The sequence below is a fragment of the Rhamphochromis longiceps genome, linkage group LG17 (genome assembly GCF_057381845.1).
Source record: "Rhamphochromis longiceps isolate RC_006_pf linkage group LG17, R_longiceps_female_GT1.1, whole genome shotgun sequence".
Classification (NCBI taxonomy): Eukaryota; Metazoa; Chordata; class Actinopteri; order Cichliformes; family Cichlidae; genus Rhamphochromis; species Rhamphochromis longiceps.
In genome coordinates, this window is record NC_140573.1 from 24,558,940 (window position 1) to 24,579,859 (window position 20,920).

Genomic DNA, 20,920 nt, shown 5'->3' on the forward strand with positions numbered 1-20,920 from the left:
GAGAGACCCATGGCTGGCGATAAGGAGCCGGCTCGTGTCGTTCACGTCAAAGACCCGGCTCTAAGAGCCATTTCGTTAGCGACCGACACATCACTAATTGCTGCCAGAAAGTACTGTGACAATCTCTGAACAGTTAGAACACAGCAGATACCTCTGGTAACCACAGGTAATCATATTGGTCCAGATTAAAGATAAATAGATTATTAAACAGAGCACTGTTGGCCGAGTCTTCTCTGTCCACGAGTAAAAAGGTACTGTTTGAAAAGGTATTTGCCCCCTACCTGATAACTTAGCTTTTGCATATCTGTCACATTTGTTCTGGATTATCCAAAAAAAAAAAAATTTAACAAAGATATCAAGAAAAATAAAATGCTATTTTTCAATCATCATTTCATTTATTAAGGGAAAAACGCTATCCAAACCAGCGAAAAAGTAATTGCCCCTTTTTGTTAAATCATGAATTAACTGTGATTAATCAAAGATTTTTGGAAAGCTAAATTCAATTTCATCATCTGATTACTACCAGACCTGCTGAATCAAGCAATCACTTAAATAGATCTTGTGAGACAAATTCAAGTACGCTAAATGATCTCAAAAAGCAACACATCACACCAAATTCTAAGGCTTTGGGACTCCAGTAAACCAAAGAGAGCCATTTTCCACAAATGGAGAAAATTTGGAACAGTGGTGAACCTTTCCAGAATGACCGGCCTTCCTAAATTACTCCAACAGCCCAGTGACGACTCATTCAGGAGGTCACAAAAGAACCCAGAACAATATTTAAAGAACTGCAGGCCTTAACCTGTCTCGGTTAAGGTCAGAGTTCATGATTCAACAATAAAACATTTTTTTTTAAAAGAGACTGGGCAAAAATGGCATCCATGGGAGAGTCCAAGGAGAAAGCCACTGCTGGCCAAAAGGAACACAAAGGCTAATCTCACATTTATCAAATAACACCTTGGGGATCCTTTCTGAAAATATTCTGTCGACTGATGAGACAAACGGAGCTTTCATTAAGCTTTGTTTAATATTAAGATTTGTTTGATGATCTAAAACACATGTGTCAAACTCAAGGCCGGACATTTATATCTAGCCTGCGAGATCATTTTATATAGATTTATTATTATTGTTATGCATGGCCCGGCGATATGAGGCGCTAATAACACACAAACTACAGTTCCCATAATGCAGCACTGCAGCCTCCTTGCTGAACGCTAGCTAGCTGGGAACATTCCCGCATCAATCAAGTCAAACTTCTATTATTGCGAAGCTAGCCCCTCACAATGGCGAAGAGACCGGTGGGAGGCTGAATATAGGGCTTTGGAGTTGACGTCACGTTGCAGTGCATTGTGGGATCGCGGTGCCATGTCAGTAGGCCAGAAAGCAGTGTTGGAATTCGGACTGCCAGAACCAAAATCAGCGCAAAAGACAAAGGGCTGTATCGCGACCGATTGCGCCCAGACGCCAAGAGACGGTACTTTGAAAAAATTGCGTGCATTGGTAATGTGGACCCGTATGAAATAAGGACGTGGAGTGGGAACCCAGACGACCACTGTGACCTAGTTGTGTGGACACAGAGAGACCTTGCTGTGATACGCATCTTCCCTGATGTGGATTTCTGGGAACCGCGTTTAAAGCAAGCACAAGACTTCTTCCTTAAAGTGTGCCTTCCTGAAGTTGTTGGGAAATACTTCTCCAAACAACGTGCTGCTCTAAATAGCCTGTAATGTTTCATTTTGTGGTTCAAGATTGATGCCAGCTGTGTGTTGGCATGTAAATAGTTTGCATTTCATTTTTTTTTCTTTCAACATTATGTTTATTAAAGTTTTACATATATACATATATAAAGTACATACACAAACAAATTTACACAATAAACGAAACACAAGGTACATTCAATGAAAGCACTTGAGTCCATGAGACCTCTGACAGATTTTAAAGAATAATTTTCAGATTGCAGCATATGGTTGTGGTCCTGTACAGGGAATAGCTAGGCTGTCCCTGTCTCACACAGTAAACCAGATAGATCTTTAGTCCCAATATACTGGATGTAGCGCCCCCAAATTTTCTGGAAAATTTCTTGTTTATCTTTTAGAGTATATGTAATTTTCTCTAATGGTAAACATAAAGATAATTCTTTGAACCTTGCATTTCATTTTTATGTACTTGCTAAGTACATGTGAACAGATCACGAATAAAAAAACAAACAAACAAGTATACTATTCTTTTCTGTTTTATTGAAACTACTTCACACAAAGTACAATTATTTACAATGAACTACACATGCAACACAACAGCTTTATGAATACTCAACAAGAGCAAGTTTCATTTGGCCCTGGTTTGACCACCACACTGGGGCACATATTCACCAAAACACAGCAAACAAGCAAACAAGCAAGTCTTTTTGCACTTTGACATTTGTTTTACTTTTCAGATCTGAAACCTATAACTTTTATACTGTATGTGTTTTGAGTCTACGGGGACTTACTTACTTTTAGCACGTTTAGCAGTTGATATTGGCTTCTTTTTTCAGTACTGGAGCTTCCTGCTCATTGAAGACTTTTCTAAAAGGAAATGCTTAATCCAAAATGGCGTTTTAAGGGCTTGGATTAATGTCAATTTCAGCAAATATTCTTTCTTATGTTAAAAGAACATGGATCTCTGTCAGTGATAACTTCTGACTTTATAACTCAAATTTTAAGAGAGAGTTTCACTGCTAAGCTTTCATCTGTGTGGGGTTCAAATCCCTTATTCAGATTAAGATTAAGATTTTATGTGACATTACATTGGCAAAAATTAAATTTACTTGAATAATGTGAGTATTGGAGTAAGTACTTGAGTAATTTTTGAATAACTTTAATTTTGTAATGTGCATATTTTATGAATAATGATTTTTCAATACTTTAATCTACTGAATAAGTAAGAATTAGACTTAATAATCTTTTTACTTTAAAAAGGGAAATTGTGTACAATCTTTTATTCTCAAAGGCGTCTTGTGGTCTTCAAGAAGGTTTGTGTTTCTTTTCTATTTTTATGTTATGAATTACCAGTTTAAGAAACACTTGATTCTTATTGCCTGTCTGTATTTGTCTTTTCAGACTGGAACAAATATCCAAGAGCACCTTGATTCCATCACTACCAGCACTCAACCCTACCTCCTGGCTGTTGGGGTGAAAAAGAATGACATCCACCGGTTCTTCATTATTCTTGACAAGAATGCCATGCCATGCAAGTCTACCTCTTCACTTGGTACTGTTGATGAACTGTTTAAAGCACATTTTGTGTTTGGCACATCTTACAAACACTATGCTTCACAACATGTACATGTTCATCCAGACCACAGGTTTTAGAAAATATTTAAATACCAAACACCTTAACTATTTTGACCAGCAGGCTGACACTGATGTTAATCTACAGCCTGATGTGGCAGTTAAAGAAGTTAGCACTACAGGGGAGGTGATGTCAACTAATGTAGAAGAAACACCCACAACATCTGAAAAGGTCAAATAAGAGCACTTTGGATAGGTGTGCCTCTGCTGTTGCACAGCTCAGGGCAGCTGGATTAAGCCAATCTACTGTGAGTAGTTTTGTCTCCTCAATGGAGGAAGTGTTTTTTGAGATTCATACTCAGGCTAAAGATGCAGCCTTGCAGAGTGTACCTTTACAGTACACCACAAGTAAAAATAAATATAATAGTAATAAAATAAAGCATTGGGAGTCCTTTAGCCTGGAAAGATTAGCTTTAGGACCAGGAAAGATGGTGACACTTGGAGAGCTGGAAGAAGGTCCAGAATTTGCTTGGAGCTGTGTTGTCTACCAGTTTGTTTTCAGCTAAGTGGATAATAACACACAGTACAGAGTACCGCCCTGACTTTATCATCTGTACAGATGTAGTGTCTGAGATTCTGCTTTTTTGTAAGATCAAAAGTATTGTTGTGAAAGATGACATTGTGTTGCTCTGCGGAAAACTGATGGAAACCCTGTGTTTTGATGACCATCATCATGCATTTAGGGTCAGACTGCATCCCAATATGGTGCTGAAGGTGTTGAACATAAATGAGCTGTGTTGCTTCTTCAAATCAAATATGGCATTTCAGATTCCTCCCTGTATATTGCCGTTTTATGCCGAACTAAATTCATTGTTTTAAAGTGTTTTATACACTACATGAGATGTTTTTATATTTTGAGCCTGACATAAAAATAAAGCTGTTAAATGTATTATCTAGTTGTGGTTTTTGCTCACTTGTTTTATATGTAAAAGCATTATTAAAAACCAGGTTTTCATGCTGCAAAACAGTGAATTGAGTGTAAAGGTAACACTACAGGAAGAGTTTTAGTAACATTACTTGGTGTAAAATTAATTACAAATTTTACTCTATGAGAGCTAATTTTTCACTAGAGATTAGTGTATGAATAACACAGTATAGAGTAACATCAACTCCCATCAGAGTTCTTTGAACCCCCAGTGTTAATTTCAAATAACACAATTCAGTGTTAAAAATCAGCGGGATTTTACTCAAATAGAGTTAATTTATCACTAGGATAGAGTAAATAATATGACACTACTAGTAGTGTTAAGTTGATTTAACACTATGCGGTGTTACTCAGTGTTAAATTTTTACTCTATTTAGAGTTAAATTTACTCTAAAATTTTAACACTATAGAAAGAGTTGATTTAACACCAATTCTGAATGGCACCAAATAGACTCGGAAACAGTGTTAAATGTAACTCTTTAAGTGTTAGTTTGACACTGCAAATTTTACTGTGTACATTTAAGCTATATAGTTCCCTCTGTGATAATTCTGCTATGAATGCCTCTTATTAACTTTTATGCTTTTACAACCCACTATGAGCAAACACTCAGCAACAGTGGGAAGGAAAAACTCCCTTCTTGAAGGAAAAAACCTCTGGTAGAACCAGGAAATCTGTCTAAACTAGTTGGGGGTTAGAGCAACAGATGCAAGTCTTCAGATCATTTGCAGTGTGACTGTCTTTGTGCACACTTTAACCTGATTCAGTTTTCTTATTTGTCAAAATGCACCATGGGTAAAAACAAAACAACAAAACAAAACAAAATAGTAATGAAGGAGAATCCTCAGCAAAGATGAATTAAACAAGTTTTATTTTGATCAAATTTTACTTTAAGTAAAACACATCTTTATTTGATGACATTGAAGTCATCAAATAAAGACAGTTTTGATGGAGCTCCTGACCCAGCCCAAGCTCTCTATGAAGACGAGGAAAAACTCCCCAGGGGGCCAGATCGATGGGAAGAAACCTCGGGAAAGCCCATTCAAAGAGAGATCCCCTTTCCTGGGATGGCTGGGGGGGTTACAGGAACTCCAAAAAAGCTAAATTTTTATTTATTTTCTTTTTAAGATTGACCCACTCTATCTATTCCTGTCCAACAGAAAAAAGAAAGGAAGTTACTACAATGTATCACACTTACATGATAAGGTGTGAATTGTGTGTTTGTGTGTGTTATCTTAGCCAGGGGTGAAGCTGGAGCTCCTCCAGTGTTGGGCGCTTCTCCGGGGCTAAAGCTAAACATGCGTCCAAGAAATTCCGGCATTCTTGAAAGAAAGAAAAGATCAGAAAGATGAAGATGATAGTTCTAGTGAATCTGGAAGTGTGAAGTTTTCTTACCTGTGGACAGACGCTTTTTGATGCTCAGTTGCTTTGTGAGGAACCTCGCGGTACTAAAGTATCGTGCATGAAGCGCTTCATACAACACCACTCCCATTTGCCACACCGTGGTGGGTCCACACCTGTAGCAGCTCCTAATGTACCACTCGGGAGGGATGTGAAGAGGAGTGCCTAACAAACAGACACAATTACAATTTCTTCTAAAACAAAAGACACAAATTGTTACATCTGTGAAAAGCAAGAGCAGAATATGTTACCATAGAAGATGCGATACAGAGATCGCTGTTTAACAAAGCAGCTCAGTCCAAAGTCAATGATGCGAACTCGAGGCACATCTGAGCCGGTCTCAATCAGAATGTTTTGTCCCTTGATGTCCCAATGAAAGATGTGTTTCTCCTCAAGTTCCTTTACAGCATCAACTAGTTGCTTCAGAATGACCTGGAAAAGATGAAAAACACAATAATGAGTTAATGCTTTTCTGCCTTGATTGAATGCTGTACAGTCTAAGGCTCTTCCAGTCAACTTACCTTGGCCGTGTCCTCTGTTAAAGTTCTTCCATTTTCTGCTTTGTATTTTTGCAGGTCCACAGCGGGGACAGGTCTCTCCAGCACCAGGATCAGCTCTTTGCCAAGGTCGAACCACTCCAGCAAGGACACAGGTGCTGATATTCCCACTGACCCTTCTGCTTCACCTGCAAGTTTAAGCATAATGGCCACTTCCACCGAGAGCATCTTCCCATTTTCATCCTGAAATATTACAACAAAGTGGATGATGAGGAACGCCGCATTCAATCCAGTAATGTGAAACTAATTCAAGTGTTGGACGCTTACCGCCACTTTGCAGTAGACTTTATTTTTGGGAATGTGTTTGATGGCAACCTAGAAGACACAGAGCATTGGTGAGCATTTCCTCAGTATGACATAATGAAAGGTGGAAACACAGCAGACGTCTCAGTTTACGATATTATCCATTATCTGCGTCACTGCCTGTGTTACTACCATCATCTGAACACTTACTGGAAAACGATCTTCTATCCGGTAGCCAGCAAACACTGCTCCACAGCCTCCTTCTCCGAGCTGGTGCTCCTCCACATATCTGGCTTGGAATTCACCTGAACAGACAAAACAGCAAATCTGGTTTTATTACAGCTGTGACACAAATTACTCTCCTCTGTAGCCTAAATGTTCCTTCTGCCCTTCCCCTGAATATAAAACCCAAGCTGCTTGCTACTTACGTTTTTGGTCTGCCACTGATTTTTTGCCCTGGTCCACATTCCTTTTTTTTTTCTTGAGTGGCTCTCTGTTGTCTCCCGCGGCCTTTCTTTTGCCATTTTTTGCGCACTCCTGTTTGTTGTTCAAGTCTGGAGATGTGGAAAACACCAAAAGCACATCAGCTCACTGGATGATAGACACAAACACTAAACACCAATATCTTAAACCTAGCAACCACACTTAATCTACCCCCTTATTCAACTAATTAGCCTACCTTTACCAGAGTCCAACGAGAAGGATGCTTGCTCCTCGTCACCGCTCATATGGTCGAGAAGTTTAGCCTTCTTTGCTTTCTTTGTTGTGCCCTCTTCATCTTGCACAACCTTGCGCTTCACACCTTTGACCACATCTGAGCTGGTGGAAGGACCAGCCTGCTCAGCGACCCTCCTCCTTTTTATTGGGGTCTTCTTTTCAGGACTGGCCTTTCTTTTAGCAGTCCTGCTCTTACAATCTATAAACGACAACAACACAGTGGTGAAAAAGAGTCCCCGACATCAGGACTGGAAGCAGTTTGATGGCAAAGAATTTGAAATTGCTTTTGCTTAAATTATCACAAGTTTATTCTTGGGATAAAAAAAACTGACCAGTGCGAATTGATACTAGGTTCACTAAGTCTTAGATCTTGATGACACTTGTTGGTCTGTTTTTACTGTTGAGTCCAAGAATAAACTTATTACATTATTTTACCAAAAGACCGGTAACCTTTCTTTGATTAGACATCTTGTATTAAAGCTATTTTCAATCAAACATATGATTCAAATACTCTAAAAATGATTCACACGGTGTCAACATTTCTAGGATTTGGATTTTACCAGGATTTGATTTTATTATTTTACTTACCTTGATCTCCTGAATCTTTCTTATCAGCTGGAGTGGTCATTTTTCTTGTTTCCTTTTTCATTGTAATTTTGGAGAACTTTTAAAATCGAAAATGTAAACCGTAATGAGTTAAGATTGAGTTAATATTCCTTCAAATGTGCACCTTTCAAATGCTTGACTTTTCTAACTGAATTCTGTAAGTGAGCTTTATAAGTAAACTCTGGAAACTACGGCAACACAACATAGAATCTTGCCTTTCAGTGACTTCACTGACTGCCAGCAGTTCAAAGTAGTTTACAGAAAAACACTCTGGCAAACAAAGCCATAATATTTCATATAATTCAATCATTTCATATCAGTTAAACGGTTTCTTTCATTATCGTTCATCGTTTGTATAAAGACCTCATGTATGGATGACAGTATGAAGATTTGTGGTTGACCACACACTAATACAGGGAGTACAGAATTATTAGGCAAGTTGTATTTTTGAGGAATAATTTTATTATTGAACAACAACCATGTTCTCAATGAACCCAAAAAACTCATTAATATCAAAGCTGAATGTTTTTGGAAGTAGTTTTTAGTTTGTTTTTAGTTTGAGCTATTTTAGGGGAATATCTGTGTGTGCAGGTGACTATTACTGTGCATAATTATTAGGCAACGTAACAAAAAACAAATAAATACCCATTTCAATTATTTATTTTTACCAGTGAAACCAATATAACATCTCCACATTCACAAATATACATTTCTGACATTCAAAAACAAAACAAAAACAAATCAGCGACCAATATAGCCACCTTTCTTTGCAAGGACACTCAAAAGCCTGCCATCCATGGATTCTGTCAGTGTTTTGATCTGTTCACCATCAACATTGCGTGCAGCAGCAACCACAGCCTCCCAGACACTGTTCAGAGAGGTGTACTGTTTTCCCTCCTTGTAAATCTCACATTTGATGATGGACCACAGGTTCTCAATGGGGTTCAGATCAGGTGAACAAGGAGGCCATGTCATTAGTTTTTCTTCTTTTATACCCTTTCTTGTCAGCCACGCTGTGGAGTACTTGGACGCGTGTGATGGAGCATTGTCCTGCATGAAAATCATGTTTTTCTTGAAGGATGCAGACTTCTTCCTGCACCACTGCTTGAAGAAGGTGTCTTCCAGAAACTGGCAGTAGGACTGGGAGTTGAGCTTGACTCCATCCTCAACCCGAAAAGGCCCCACAAGCTCATCTTTGATGATACCAGCCCAAACCAGTACTCCACCTCCACCTTGCTGGCGTCTGAGTCGGACTGGAGCTCTCTGCCCTTTACCAATCCAGCCACGGGCCCATCCATCTGGCCCATCAAGACTCACTCTCATTTCATCAGTCCATAAAACCTTAGAAAAACCAGTCTTGAGATATTTCTTGGCCCAGTCTTGACGTTTCAGCTTGTGTGTCTTGTTCAGTGGTGGTCGTCTTTCAGCCTTTCTTACCTTGGCCATGTCTCTGAGGATTGCACACCTTGTGCTTTTGGGCACTCCAGTGATGTTGCAGCTCTGAAATATGGCCAAACTGGTGGCAAGTGGCATCTTGGCAGCTGCACGCTTGACTTTTCTCAGTTCATGGGCAGTTATTTTGCGCCTTGGTTTTTCCACACGCTTCTTGCGACCCTGTTGACTATTTTGAATACATACAGTGTAAGAAATAACAATGCAAGGCTGTTTTACCGGTATTTATGGGACTGGTTTAATATTCACATTTTCTGTTTACAGTAGTTCAATGAAGAGCACTGACTATAAGAAATTACTGTCTACAGGAAGCATGCTGCTTAAAGCAAAACTGGGAGGTGTGCAGAAATTTGCTAGAGTATCTGAGCCAAGCCTTAAGGAATTTTGATTGCCGGTAAGAAACCAACATGGTATAAAAAAGGTGTTCAATGTGCTTTAAGTTCTTTTTGTTATTTAGTCTCTTCAAACTGCATTTTATGATTAATTGAAAATGATCTACGTTTTGGAATCATCTTAGCTACGAATGTATATTTAGTGGAAAAACTGTATAATGTGAGTGTAACTCCTAATCTACCACTTATCAAGCATGTTACTGGCGCTTAATAATTTAGTTTTTATTTGTTTGAGTCACTTTTGAAAAAGCTAAGCAGAAGTTATTTGGAGACGACAGTGACTGCCGTTGGTTGAAAAGAGAGGTAAAAAAAAACTTCAGTGGTGTTGCACACCATTTTATATTATTTTTTAAAGTCATTATTCAATACGTTGTTATTGTTAACCCTTTAAAGCGTCAGAGCTGCACGCTCCGTTTTGTGTAACTATTTTTAAATCCCTGTAGAACCTGAACCGTGTAAGCTAGTGCAATAAATTTTTTTGCATATGAAACCAGAGGAGTTGTACTTACATCTTATGCCATCAGCTTGTCCTCGGTCACGGTTTCCTTCCACATATAGCTTTGCAAAAACTGCATAAAAAGCGCTTGCAGGAACAAAAACATAATATTCCAGAAACACGCTTTGCCGATCCGATCAGCTGTTCGTAACACTTCCCACAGTGAAACAGACGTCAGCACGAATTATAGCATATCCGCCATTTCCTGCCCAAAACCTGAAGTGACGTCATTTTCGTGGAAAATGTAGTTTTTTACTTATAGGCCTTAAAAGCTTATACTGGTGTTTTTATAAGTCACGTTTGACTTTTCTGAATAGTTTCTGCTTAGAACTCGAATTGCACTGCTGGAAATAGTTTATTTTGATGCACCTGCTGTTTTCTTTGCGAATTTGCATCATAGGATTGTTTTTTCGTTTTTCCTGCAGTATATAAAAATTGCTGTATCTCCAAAATAAAACTATGAAGACACTCAAAATAAATTTCCTGTTGTTGTAAACTATTTTTTGCAACTTTTTTGTATTTAAAGTTTTGAGGGATAAACCTCTTAAATTTCTCCAAGTAGAAATGTATGTAAAACAAAAAACAAAAACGATTTTCAATTTTTTTGTAGTTTATTGCACTTTTTTGCAATTAATGTAGTTACTATGGACTTAATGCATACATATTATTAAAATATGGGCTATAACAGTTGTATAGCAACTAGAAATGCTCCTACAAATGGTACTACAACATGTAAAAAAAATAACATAAGCTCTGGCGGACTTGGTTCTATAGTAGGTCGTAAGGGTTAAATAAATATCGTCAAATAATCGAGAGCTCAATTTCAGTGAAAATAATCATGATTATCATTTTTGCCATAATCGAGCAGCCCTAATGTCATGTAATCTTTTTGTTTACTCAAACTTGTGTGCTTGTTTCCAGCATTTGCAAAGTTTGGTGTGCCAGCTGTAACAAAAGGAGTGAAAGTTTTTGATAGTTCAGGGACTGAGTTGGATGATGATATATTTGAGGATATAGTAACAGATCCCTCAACTGGGGTATTAACCATCAAATATGAAAAAGGTTTGTTTGAGTGATGTGTGTTTCACTGGATGTCATTTTTTTAATATCATTATTACATTGTTTATTAAAAAGAGTTTATAAAATGTGTCTATAGAGGGACCATGTAAACTCATTTGTTTTGCTCCTGTTTTTGAGGTCTGGAAACAGCTGCTGCAGAAGTGTCTCCTGAGCAGTCCCAGTTATCATTGCCACATTCATCAGATTCACAGGATATGGTCATCCTTTCAGACAGCCCTTTGAGGAAACATCAGAAGCTGGATGCAGAAGTTAAGCAAGTAAGAGTTAGCAGATTTCCACATTCTTCTAACAGTGTCATTTTTGTTTGTAGTTTAAGTGCTCTGAACTGCAGTGGTTATATCAACATGTAGAATGTTTTTTTTTATTGTGTTTTCCAGTTGGTGGAATCGATTCTCACCAGCAAACCTGGTGGAGAACGTATAATAAATGAATACAATCGGACCAAGTCCCTGGTGGATGAAACCAGAAGAAAAACATACTGGTCAACATACTTGACAGACTTGACAGTAAAAAATGGGTAATTTATTTCTGGCCCTGTGATTTTACTATCATTTTCAATTTATTTTAAATCTCTATGAATTCCAGGGAAGCTGACTAGTTCTTTTCCTTTTGATCTTGCAGTACATCACCACCACGACAGGTAAAAGAAATGTATGCCAGAGGAATTGTAACCTTTTTCTCTTACCTCAGTGGCCTGTACTCCAAAAATGGCTATGTAAGTAGCCCATAGTAATAACTGATACAACCAAAATCACGTTTAAACATTTTAAATCCTGCTAAAATGTATGTTCTTATCAACTCTTCATTGTTACATAACTTATTTTGTTTATTCATTTATCAGTGTCTGTACATGTCACTCTCCAAGGAACATTATTATGATGGCGAGGGTAGCACCGGGTACTTGGCCTGGAGGATTAAAGCCATACAGAGATGCACTGCTAAAGGGAGGCGATTATCATCTGGAGGTAACATTTATAATTCAGTGGAAATACATAATACAGTTCCACATTGTGGTTCTTTATTAATAATGGTTATTAAATGTTGTTATTAGTTTTGATAAAGATGTATTTCATATTGTCTAGCACCAGGAGATGGATCATCGAGTGAAGACCAGTGTGGTGGACCAACTGTCAGACGAGAGTTGCAGTTTGTTACAGAGAAGTTACTGAGTGAGGATGAGTGCAAGCATACAATCTCTCTGATGAAACATTCAGCTGATGAAGACACAGTCAAGAAGAAGATGAAGTTGACATTTGTTTATCGACACAACATGGTCCTTGGCCTCCTGGGCCCTATTTCAGGAAGCCGGTTTAGAAAACTCAGAGTGAAAAACGATACTCAGGGTTGAGTAACCCCGAACTGTCCAACTCGGAATATTCGGTTTCAGAAAGGCTGATAACAATTAGTTCAATCAACGCGGAGTTGCTTTAACCCCAAGTTAAGCGCACGCACGAGGATACATAAAGCCCTGATTAGTGGAGCACAGATTAAGCGAATTACCATGGAGAAGGAGGGAAAGAAGGCGCGGTCAATGTATTTTACAGCGCTTGAGGCCGAAATTCTGATGGCAGCATATGCTGATAACATGCAAATTTTGCAGAAAAAAAGTAACACAGCCTCAGCTGCAAAAGAAAGGGAGCATGCATGGCAAAACATAGCCGACAGAGTCAATGCGTGAGTGTTAATTTAAACATTGATCTAGGGATTTCCACCCATTTAACACGTTATTTTATTATATTTTATTTTGTATTTTATACCTTTTATTTTGTGATGTGATTTGAGCGCAGGTGCAACCCAACAGGCCCCCAACGTTCCTGGCAGCAAGTAAAAATGAAATATAAAAATATAGTCCAAACAGGTAAGGTGTAATTGTATTATGAGCCATAGTGCTTGGTCTGTTTGTCCTATGTAAATCAATTGCAGTTAGAGGCTACATTAATTTCCCCTCTGTAAGCACTTATTGAAATTATCTGAGCACATTATAAGTACATATTTGCTTACTCTGTATGCTCAAATGTGACCCATTATGGCCACTAGAAAAAAAGCGGAGGCCCGAAAAACAGGTGGGGGTCCTCCACCACCACCACTCACAGAGCCTGGCCACTTGGCTTCCACATTTGTGATAATGTTGGCAGCATCACATATGATCTTCACAGTGCAGAGAACACAAATTAGCATCCATTACTATAATGAAATAATTTGTTAGTTTGAAATGCTACAGGGAACTATGTACCTGTACATTAATGCTGTGGAAAGACTTCCTGTTCACATAGTCTCCTTCATTTACTGAAGGAGCAATGATTGGAATGTGAGTGCCATCTATACAGCCAATCACGCCTGGGAACCGTGAAAATAAATGTAAAATTTAAGTAGTAGTTCAAGTATCACCACATCATGTATTAAGTTTTGTTCATCCTGCTACCTGCAATTTTGTGGCATCCCTCTTTGATAAATCTTGTGGGTCTATGACCGGGGAACACCACAGACGAGTACAGGAGACGTTTCAGTGCAACTGTAACATTCCTGACTGCCCGACAGACGGTAGCCTTGGGAACGTGCTCAGCATCACCAATATTATACAGAAAGCTCCCGTTTGCAAAAAACCGAAGTGCAATACAAATAATATGTACAGAACTGAGAGAATGTCCGCGATGTGTCACATGCGCAATATATGGCCTGAGGATGTTATCCAAATAAATTATTGATTGTGCTGAGAAACGGTAACGTTCGCACAGGAAATCATCAGGTAATGATAAAATGTCCATACGCGCTCTGATCACTCTCTCCCGGCGGAGAGCTCTGCGGAGTATTTGGGCTTCAAGATCTACTGGCTCTTCAAGGAAGGGACACGCCATGTCTGACACTTCCTACTGTCAGGTTTCCGACAAAGAGGCGGGGACAGTCAGGGTTAGTTGTAGTGAACCTGCTAGGGGGCAGGTTAGCTTCACGGAGTGTGTCGTCATAGTGACTCACTCAGGCTTCAGCTGAACTCGCTTTGTGAAACCGAAAACCCAGAGTTTTCGTTAACTCAGGGTATACTTACTCAGAGTTTGCACTAAACCGGCTTTCTGAAACAGGGCCCTGCTGTCAAGCAACATACTGTCTGTTTTTCCACGTTTCAAAGATATCAAAGGCTTGGTGAATATTTGTCATTACTTTGACAATGTAAACACACTTTAATATTTTGTAGATAGCAGATATAATTCTCTATCCCTGTTACAGATCGAACAGGATTTTGTACTGATGTTTGGTGAGGATGTATCAGGCAGGTTGCTGGAGAGGTGGCCAACAACATTCAAAAGAAAGATTATCCAACAAGGCAGAAAGCTTCCTTCTACCAGTGACCTGGAAGAACTCTTGCTGGCAGCTGACTCACCTGAGGATGTCACTGAAGTTAATTGGTGAGCTGTTGTTTCTTTGATTAGCACATTCATAGCATATATAATGTTTGTCACAGAACAGTTATCCTTTTTGTCTTTTGGGTCTACTCAAACATTTTATCAATGCATTGAAATATGTTGTTGATGATGACTCAACTTTATTAAAAACAAATAATTTTTGCAGGCTGGGACAGTGACCTCTCAGCAATTCTATTGCTATTACATCTGATTCCACCATCTGGTCAGGGTCGGAAGAGACCAGGAAAGGTGTCAGCTTCTCAAGCAGAAAGGCGTCTTGTGGTCTTCAAGAAGGTTTGTGTTTCTTTTCTATTTTTATGTTATGAATTACCAGTTTAAGAAACACTTGATTCTTATTGCCTGTCTGTATTTGTCTTTTCAGACTGGAACAAATATCCAAGAGCACCTTGATTCCATCACTACCAGCACTCAACCCTACCTCCTGGCTGTTGGGGTGAAAAAGAATGACATCCACCGGTTCTTCATTATTCTTGACAAGAATGCCATGCCATGCAAGTCTACCTCTTCACTTGGTACTGTTGATGAACTGTTTAAAGCACATTTTGTGTTTGGCACATCTTACAAACACTATGCTTCACAACATGTACATGTTCATCCAGACCACAGGTTTTAGAAAATATTTAAATACCAAACACCTTAAATATTTTGACCAGCAGGCTGACACTGATGTTAATCTACAGCCTGATGTGGCAGTTAAAGAAGTTAGCACTACAGGGGAGGTGATGTCAACTAATGTAGAAGAAACACCCACAACATCTGAAAAGGTCAAATAAGAGCACTTTGGATAGGTGTGCCTCTGCTGTTGCACAGCTCAGGGCAGCTGGATTAAGCCAATCTACTGTGAGTAGTTTTGTCTCCTCAATGGAGGAAGTGTTTTTTGAGATTCATACTCAGGCTAAAGATGCAGCCTTACAGAGTGTACCTTTACAGTACACCACAAGTAAAAATAAATATAATAGTAATAAAATAAAGCATTGGGAGTCCTTTAGTCTGGAAAGATTAGCTTTAGGACCAGGAAAGATGGTGACACTTGGAGAGCTGGAAGAAGGTCCAGAATTTGCTTGGAGCTGTGTTGTCTACCAGTTTGTTTTCAGCTAAGTGGATAATAACACACAGTACAGAGTACCGCCCTGACTTTATCATCTGTACAGATGTAGTGTCTGAGATTCTGCTTTTTTGTAAGATCAAAAGTATTGTTGTGAAAGATGACATTGTGTTGCTCTGCGGAAAACTGATGGAAACCCTGTGTTTTGATGACCATCATCATGCATTTAGGGTCAGACTGCATCCCAATATGGTGCTGAAGGTGTTGAACATAAATGAGCTGTGTTGCTTCTTCAAATCAAATATGGCATTTCAGATTCCTCCCTGTATATTGCCGTTTTATGCCGAACTAAATTCATTGTTTTAAAGTGTTTTATACACTACATGAGATGTTTTTATATTTTGAGCCTGACATAAAAATAAAGCTGTTAAATGTATTATCTAGTTGTGGTTTTTGCTCACTTGTTTTATATGTAAAAGCATTATTAAAAACCAGGTTTTCATGCTGCAAAACAGTGAATTGAGTGTAAAGGTAACACTACAGGAAGAGTTTTAGTAACATTACTTGGTGTAAAATTAATTACAAATTTTACTCTATGAGAGCTAATTTTTCACTAGAGATTAGTGTATGAATAACACAGTATAGAGTAACATCAACTCCCATCAGAGTTCTTTGAACCCCCAGTGTTAATTTCAAATAACACAATTCAGTGTTAAAAATCAGCGGGATTTTACTCAAATAGAGTTAATTTATCACTAGGATAGAGTAAATAATATGACACTACTAGTAGTGTTAAGTTGATTTAACACTATGCGGTGTTACTCAGTGTTAAATTTTTACTCTATTTAGAGTTAAATTTACTCTAAAATTTTAACACTATAGAAAGAGTTGATTTAACACCAATTCTGAATGGCACCAAATAGACTCGGAAACAGTGTTAAATGTAACTCTTTAAGTGTTAGTTTGACACTGCAAATTTTACTGTGTACATTTAAGCTATATAGTTCCCTCTGTGATAATTCTGCTATGAATGCCTCTTATTAACTTTTATGCTTTTACAACCCACTATGAGCAAACACTCAGCAACAGTGGGAAGGAAAAACTCCCTTCTTGAAGGAAAAAACCTCTGGTAGAACCAGGAAATCTGTCTAAACTAGTTGGGGGTTAGAGCAACAGATGCAAGTCTTCAGATCATTTGCAGTGTGACTGTCTTTGTGCACACTTTAACCTGATTCAGTTTTCTTATTTGTCAAAATGCACCATGGGTAAAAACAAAACAACAAAACAAAACAAAATAGTAATGAAGGAGAATCCTCAGCAAAGATGAATTAAACAAGTTTTATTTTGATCAAATTTTACTTTAAGTAAAACACATCTTTATTTGATGACATTGAAGTCATCAAATAAAGACAGTTTTGATGGAGCTCCTGACCCAGCCCAAGCTCTCTATGAAGACGAGGAAAAACTCCCCAGGGGGCCAGATCGATGGGAAGAAACCTCGGGAAAGCCCATTCAAAGAGAGATCCCCTTTCCTGGGATGGCTGGGGGGGTTACAGGAACTCCAAAAAAGCTAAATTTTTATTTATTTTCTTTTTAAGATTGACCCACTCTATCTATTCCTGTCCAACAGAAAAAAGAAAGGAAGTTACTACAATGTATCACACTTACATGATAAGGTGTGAATTGTGTGTTTGTGTGTGTTATCTTAGCCAGGGGTGAAGCTGGAGCTCCTCCAGTGTTGGGCGCTTCTCCGGGGCTAAAGCTAAACATGCGTCCAAGAAATTCCGGCATTCTTGAAAGAAAGAAAAGATCAAAAAGATGAAGATGATAGTTCTAGTGAATCTGGAAGTGTGAAGTTTTCTTACCTGTGGACAGACGCTTTTTGATGCTCAGTTGCTTTGTGAGGAACCTCGCGGTACTAAAGTATCGTGCATGAAGCGCTTCATACAACACCACTCCCATTTGCCACACCGTGGTGGGTCCACACCTGTAGCAGCTCCTAATGTACCACTCGGGAGGGATGTGAAGAGGAGTGCCTAACAAACAGACACAATTACAATTTCTTCTAAAACAAAAGACACAAATTGTTACATCTGTGAAAAGCAAGAGCAGAATATGTTACCATAGAAGATGCGATACAGAGATCGCTGTTTAACAAAGCAGCTCAGTCCAAAGTCAATGATGCGAACTCGAGGCACATCTGAGCCGGTCTCAATCAGAATGTTTTGTCCCTTGATGTCCCGATGAAAGATGTGTTTCTCCTCAAGTTCCTTTACAGCATCAACTAGTTGCTTCAGAATGACCTGGAAAAGATGAAAAACACAATAATGAGTTAATGCTTTTCTGCCTTGATTGAATGCTGTACAGTCTAAGGCTCTTCCAGTCAACTTACCTTGGCCGTGTCCTCTGTTAAAGTTCTTCCATTTTCTGCTTTGTATTTTTGCAGGTCCACAGCGGGGACAGGTCTCTCCAGCACCAGGATCAGCTCTTTGCCAAGGTCGAACCACTCCAGCAAGGACACAGGTGCTGATATTCCCACTGACCCTTCTGCTTCACCTGCAAGTTTAAGCATAATGGCCACTTCCACCGAGAGCATCTTCCCATTTTCATCCTGAAATATTACAACAAAGTGGATGATGAGGAACGCCGCATTCAATCCAGTAATGTGAAACTAATTCAAGTGTTGGACGCTTACCGCCACTTTGCAGTAGACTTTATTTTTGGGAATGTGTTTGATGGCAACCTAGAAGACACAGAGCATTGGTGAGCATTTCCTCAGTATGACATAATGAAAGGTGGAAACACAGCAGACGTCTCAGTTTACGATATTATCCATTATCTGCGTCACTGCCTGTGTTACTACCATCATCTGAACACTTACTGGAAAACGATCTTCTATCCGGTAGCCAGCAAACACTGCTCCACAGCCTCCTTCTCCGAGCTGGTGCTCCTCCACATATCTGGCTTGGAATTCACCTGAACAGACAAAACAGCAAATCTGGTTTTATTACAGCTGTGACACAAATTACTCTCCTCTGTAGCCTAAATGTTCCTTCTGCCCTTCCCCTGAATATAAAACCCAAGCTGCTTGCTACTTACGTTTTTGGTCTGCCACTGATTTTTTGCCCTGGTCCACATTCCTTTTTTTTTTCTTGAGTGGCTCTCTGTTGTCTCCCGCGGCCTTTCTTTTGCCATTTTTTGCGCACTCCTGTTTGTTGTTCAAGTCTGGAGATGTGGAAAACACCAAAAGCACATCAGCTCACTGGATGATAGACACAAACACTAAACACCAATATCTTAAACCTAGCAACCACACTTAATCTACCCCCTTATTCAACTAATTAGCCTACCTTTACCAGAGTCCAACGAGAAGGATGCTTGCTCCTCGTCACCGCTCATATGGTCGAGAAGTTTAGCCTTCTTTGCTTTCTTTGTTGTGCCCTCTTCATCTTGCACAACCTTGCGCTTCACACCTTTGACCACATCTGAGCTGGTGGAAGGACCAGCCTGCTCAGCGACCCTCCTCCTTTTTATTGGGGTCTTCTTTTCAGGACTGGCCTTTCTTTTAGCAGTCCTGCTCTTACAATCTATAAACGACAACAACACAGTGGTGAAAAAGAGTCCCCGACATCAGGACTGGAAGCAGTTTGATGGCAAAGAATTTGAAATTGCTTTTGCTTAAATTATCACAAGTTTATTCTTGGGATAAAAAAAACTGACCAGTGCGAATTGATACTAGGTTCACTAAGTCTTAGATCTTGATGACACTTGTTGGTCTGTTTTTACTGTTGAGTCCAAGAATAAACTTATTACATTATTTTACCAAAAGACCGGTAACCTTTCTTTGATTAGACATCTTGTATTAAAGCTATTTTCAATCAAACATATGATTCAAATACTCTAAAAATGATTCACACGGTGTCAACATTTCTAGGATTTGGATTTTACCAGGATTTTATTTTATTATTTTACTTACCTTGATCTCCTGAATCTTTCTTATCAGCTGGAGTGGTCATTTTTCTTGTTTCCTTTTTCATTGTAATTTTGGAGAACTTTTAAAATCGAAAATGTAAACCGTAATGAGTTAAGATTGAGTTAATATTCCTTCAAATGTGCACCTTTCAAATGCTTGACTTTTCTAACTGAATTCTGTAAGTGAGCTTTATAAGTAAACTCTGGAAACTACGGCAACACAACATAGAATCTTGCCTTTCAGTGACTTCACTGACTGCCAGCAGTTCAAAGTAGTTTACAGAAAAACACTCTGGCAAACAAAGCCATAATATTTCATATAATTCAATCATTTCATATCAGTTAAACGGTTTCTTTCATTATCGTTCATCGTTTGTATAAAGACCTCATGTATGGATGACAGTATGAAGATTTGTGGTTGACCACACACTAATACAGGGAGTGCAGAATTATTAGGCAAGTTGTATTTTTGAGGAATAATTTTATTATTGAACAACAACCATGTTCTCAATGAACCCAAAAAACTCATTAATATCAAAGCTGAATGTTTTTGGAAGTAGTTTTTAGTTTGTTTTTAGTTTGAGCTATTTTAGGGCAATATCTGTGTGTGCAGGTGACTATTACTGTGCATAATTATTAGGCAACGTAACAAAAAACAAATAAATACCCATTTCAATTATTTATTTTTACCAGTGAAACCAATATAACATCTCCACATTCACAAATATACATTTCTGACATTCAAAAACAAAACAAAAACAAATCAGCGACCAATATAGCCACCTTTCTTTGCAAGGACACTCAAAAGCCTGCCATCCATGGATTCTGTCAGTGTTTTGATCTGTTCACCATCAACATTGCGTGCAGCAGCAACCACAGCCTCCCAGACACTGTTCAGAGAGGTGTACTGTTTTCCCTCCTTGTAAATCTCACATTTGATGATGGACCACAGGTTCTCAATGGGGTTCAGATCAGGTGAACAAGGAGGCCATGTCATTAGTTTTTCTTCTTTTATACCCTTTCTTGCCAGCCACGCTGTGGAGTACTTGGACGCGTGTGATGGAGCATTGTCCTGCATGAAAATCATGCTTTTCTTGAAGGATGCAGACTTCTTCCTGCACCACTGCTTGAAGAAGGTGTCTTCCAGAAACTGGCAGTAGGACTGGGAGTTGAGCTTGACTCCATCCTCAACCCGAAAAGGCCCCACAAGCTCATCTTTGATGATACCAGCCCAAACCAGTACTCCACCTCCACCTTGCTGGCGTCTGAGTCGGACTGGAGCTCTCTG

At 38.9% G+C, this 20,920-nt stretch overlaps 3 protein-coding genes across 3 annotated transcripts; 1 reads left to right on the top strand and 2 right to left on the bottom strand.

Annotated features, from left to right (window-relative positions):
* Nucleotides 1-4,809: 4,809 nt before the first annotated feature.
* Nucleotides 4,810-8,105, bottom strand: LOC146649743 (serine/threonine-protein kinase pim-1-like). Its single transcript, XM_085386604.1, has 9 exons — nucleotides 7,759-8,105; nucleotides 7,133-7,369; nucleotides 6,882-7,007; nucleotides 6,664-6,758; nucleotides 6,478-6,525; nucleotides 6,175-6,393; nucleotides 5,905-6,085; nucleotides 5,648-5,818; nucleotides 4,810-5,574 (listed from the first exon to the last, which is right to left on the bottom strand). The coding sequence occupies exons 1-9, from the start codon at nucleotides 7,817-7,819 to the stop codon at nucleotides 5,483-5,485; spliced, it is 1,230 nt and encodes a 409-aa protein (XP_085242730.1). The 5' UTR covers nucleotides 7,820-8,105; the 3' UTR covers nucleotides 4,810-5,482.
* Nucleotides 8,106-9,541: 1,436 nt separating this feature from the next.
* On the top strand, nucleotides 9,542-14,082 carry LOC146649744 (uncharacterized). The gene is made up of 7 exons (XM_085386605.1): nucleotides 9,542-9,612; nucleotides 11,027-11,178; nucleotides 11,314-11,453; nucleotides 11,574-11,713; nucleotides 11,818-11,911; nucleotides 12,038-12,161; nucleotides 12,279-14,082. Exons 1-7 carry the CDS (start codon nucleotides 9,542-9,544, stop codon nucleotides 12,542-12,544), a joined length of 987 nt encoding a protein of 328 aa, XP_085242731.1. The 3' UTR covers nucleotides 12,545-14,082.
* Nucleotides 14,083-16,687: 2,605 nt separating this feature from the next.
* LOC146649745 (serine/threonine-protein kinase pim-1-like) lies at nucleotides 16,688-20,082 on the bottom strand. The gene is made up of 9 exons (XM_085386607.1): nucleotides 19,637-20,082; nucleotides 19,011-19,247; nucleotides 18,760-18,885; nucleotides 18,542-18,636; nucleotides 18,356-18,403; nucleotides 18,053-18,271; nucleotides 17,783-17,963; nucleotides 17,526-17,696; nucleotides 16,688-17,452 (listed from the first exon to the last, which is right to left on the bottom strand). The coding sequence occupies exons 1-9, from the start codon at nucleotides 19,695-19,697 to the stop codon at nucleotides 17,361-17,363; spliced, it is 1,230 nt and encodes a 409-aa protein (XP_085242733.1). The 5' UTR covers nucleotides 19,698-20,082; the 3' UTR covers nucleotides 16,688-17,360.
* Nucleotides 20,083-20,920: the final 838 nt, after the last annotated feature.

Coding starts and splice junctions, on each gene's coding strand:
- LOC146649745 (XM_085386607.1), bottom strand. CDS start 19,697: ATGAAAAAGGAAACAAGAAAAATGACCACTCCAGCTGATAAGAAAGAT. Junction 18,404..18,541: donor GGATAGAAGATCGTTTTCCA/GTAAGTGTTCAG, acceptor TGTGTCTTCTAG/GTTGCCATCAAACACATTCC. Junction 17,453..17,525: donor CAAAAAGCGTCTGTCCACAG/GTAAGAAAACTT, acceptor CTTTCTTTCAAG/AATGCCGGAATTTCTTGGAC.
- LOC146649743 (XM_085386604.1), bottom strand. CDS start 7,819: ATGAAAAAGGAAACAAGAAAAATGACCACTCCAGCTGATAAGAAAGAT. Junction 6,759..6,881: donor ATCAGTGGCAGACCAAAAAC/GTAAGTAGCAAG, acceptor TTGTCTGTTCAG/GTGAATTCCAAGCCAGATAT. Junction 6,086..6,174: donor TAACAGAGGACACGGCCAAG/GTAAGTTGACTG, acceptor CATCTTTTCCAG/GTCATTCTGAAGCAACTAGT.
- LOC146649744 (XM_085386605.1), top strand. CDS start 9,542: ATGCTGCTTAAAGCAAAACTGGGAGGTGTGCAGAAATTTGCTAGAGTA. Junction 9,613..11,026: donor GAGCCAAGCCTTAAGGAATT/TTGATTGCCGGT, acceptor CAAACTTGTGTG/CTTGTTTCCAGCATTTGCAA. Junction 12,162..12,278: donor GAGGCGATTATCATCTGGAG/GTAACATTTATA, acceptor CATATTGTCTAG/CACCAGGAGATGGATCATCG.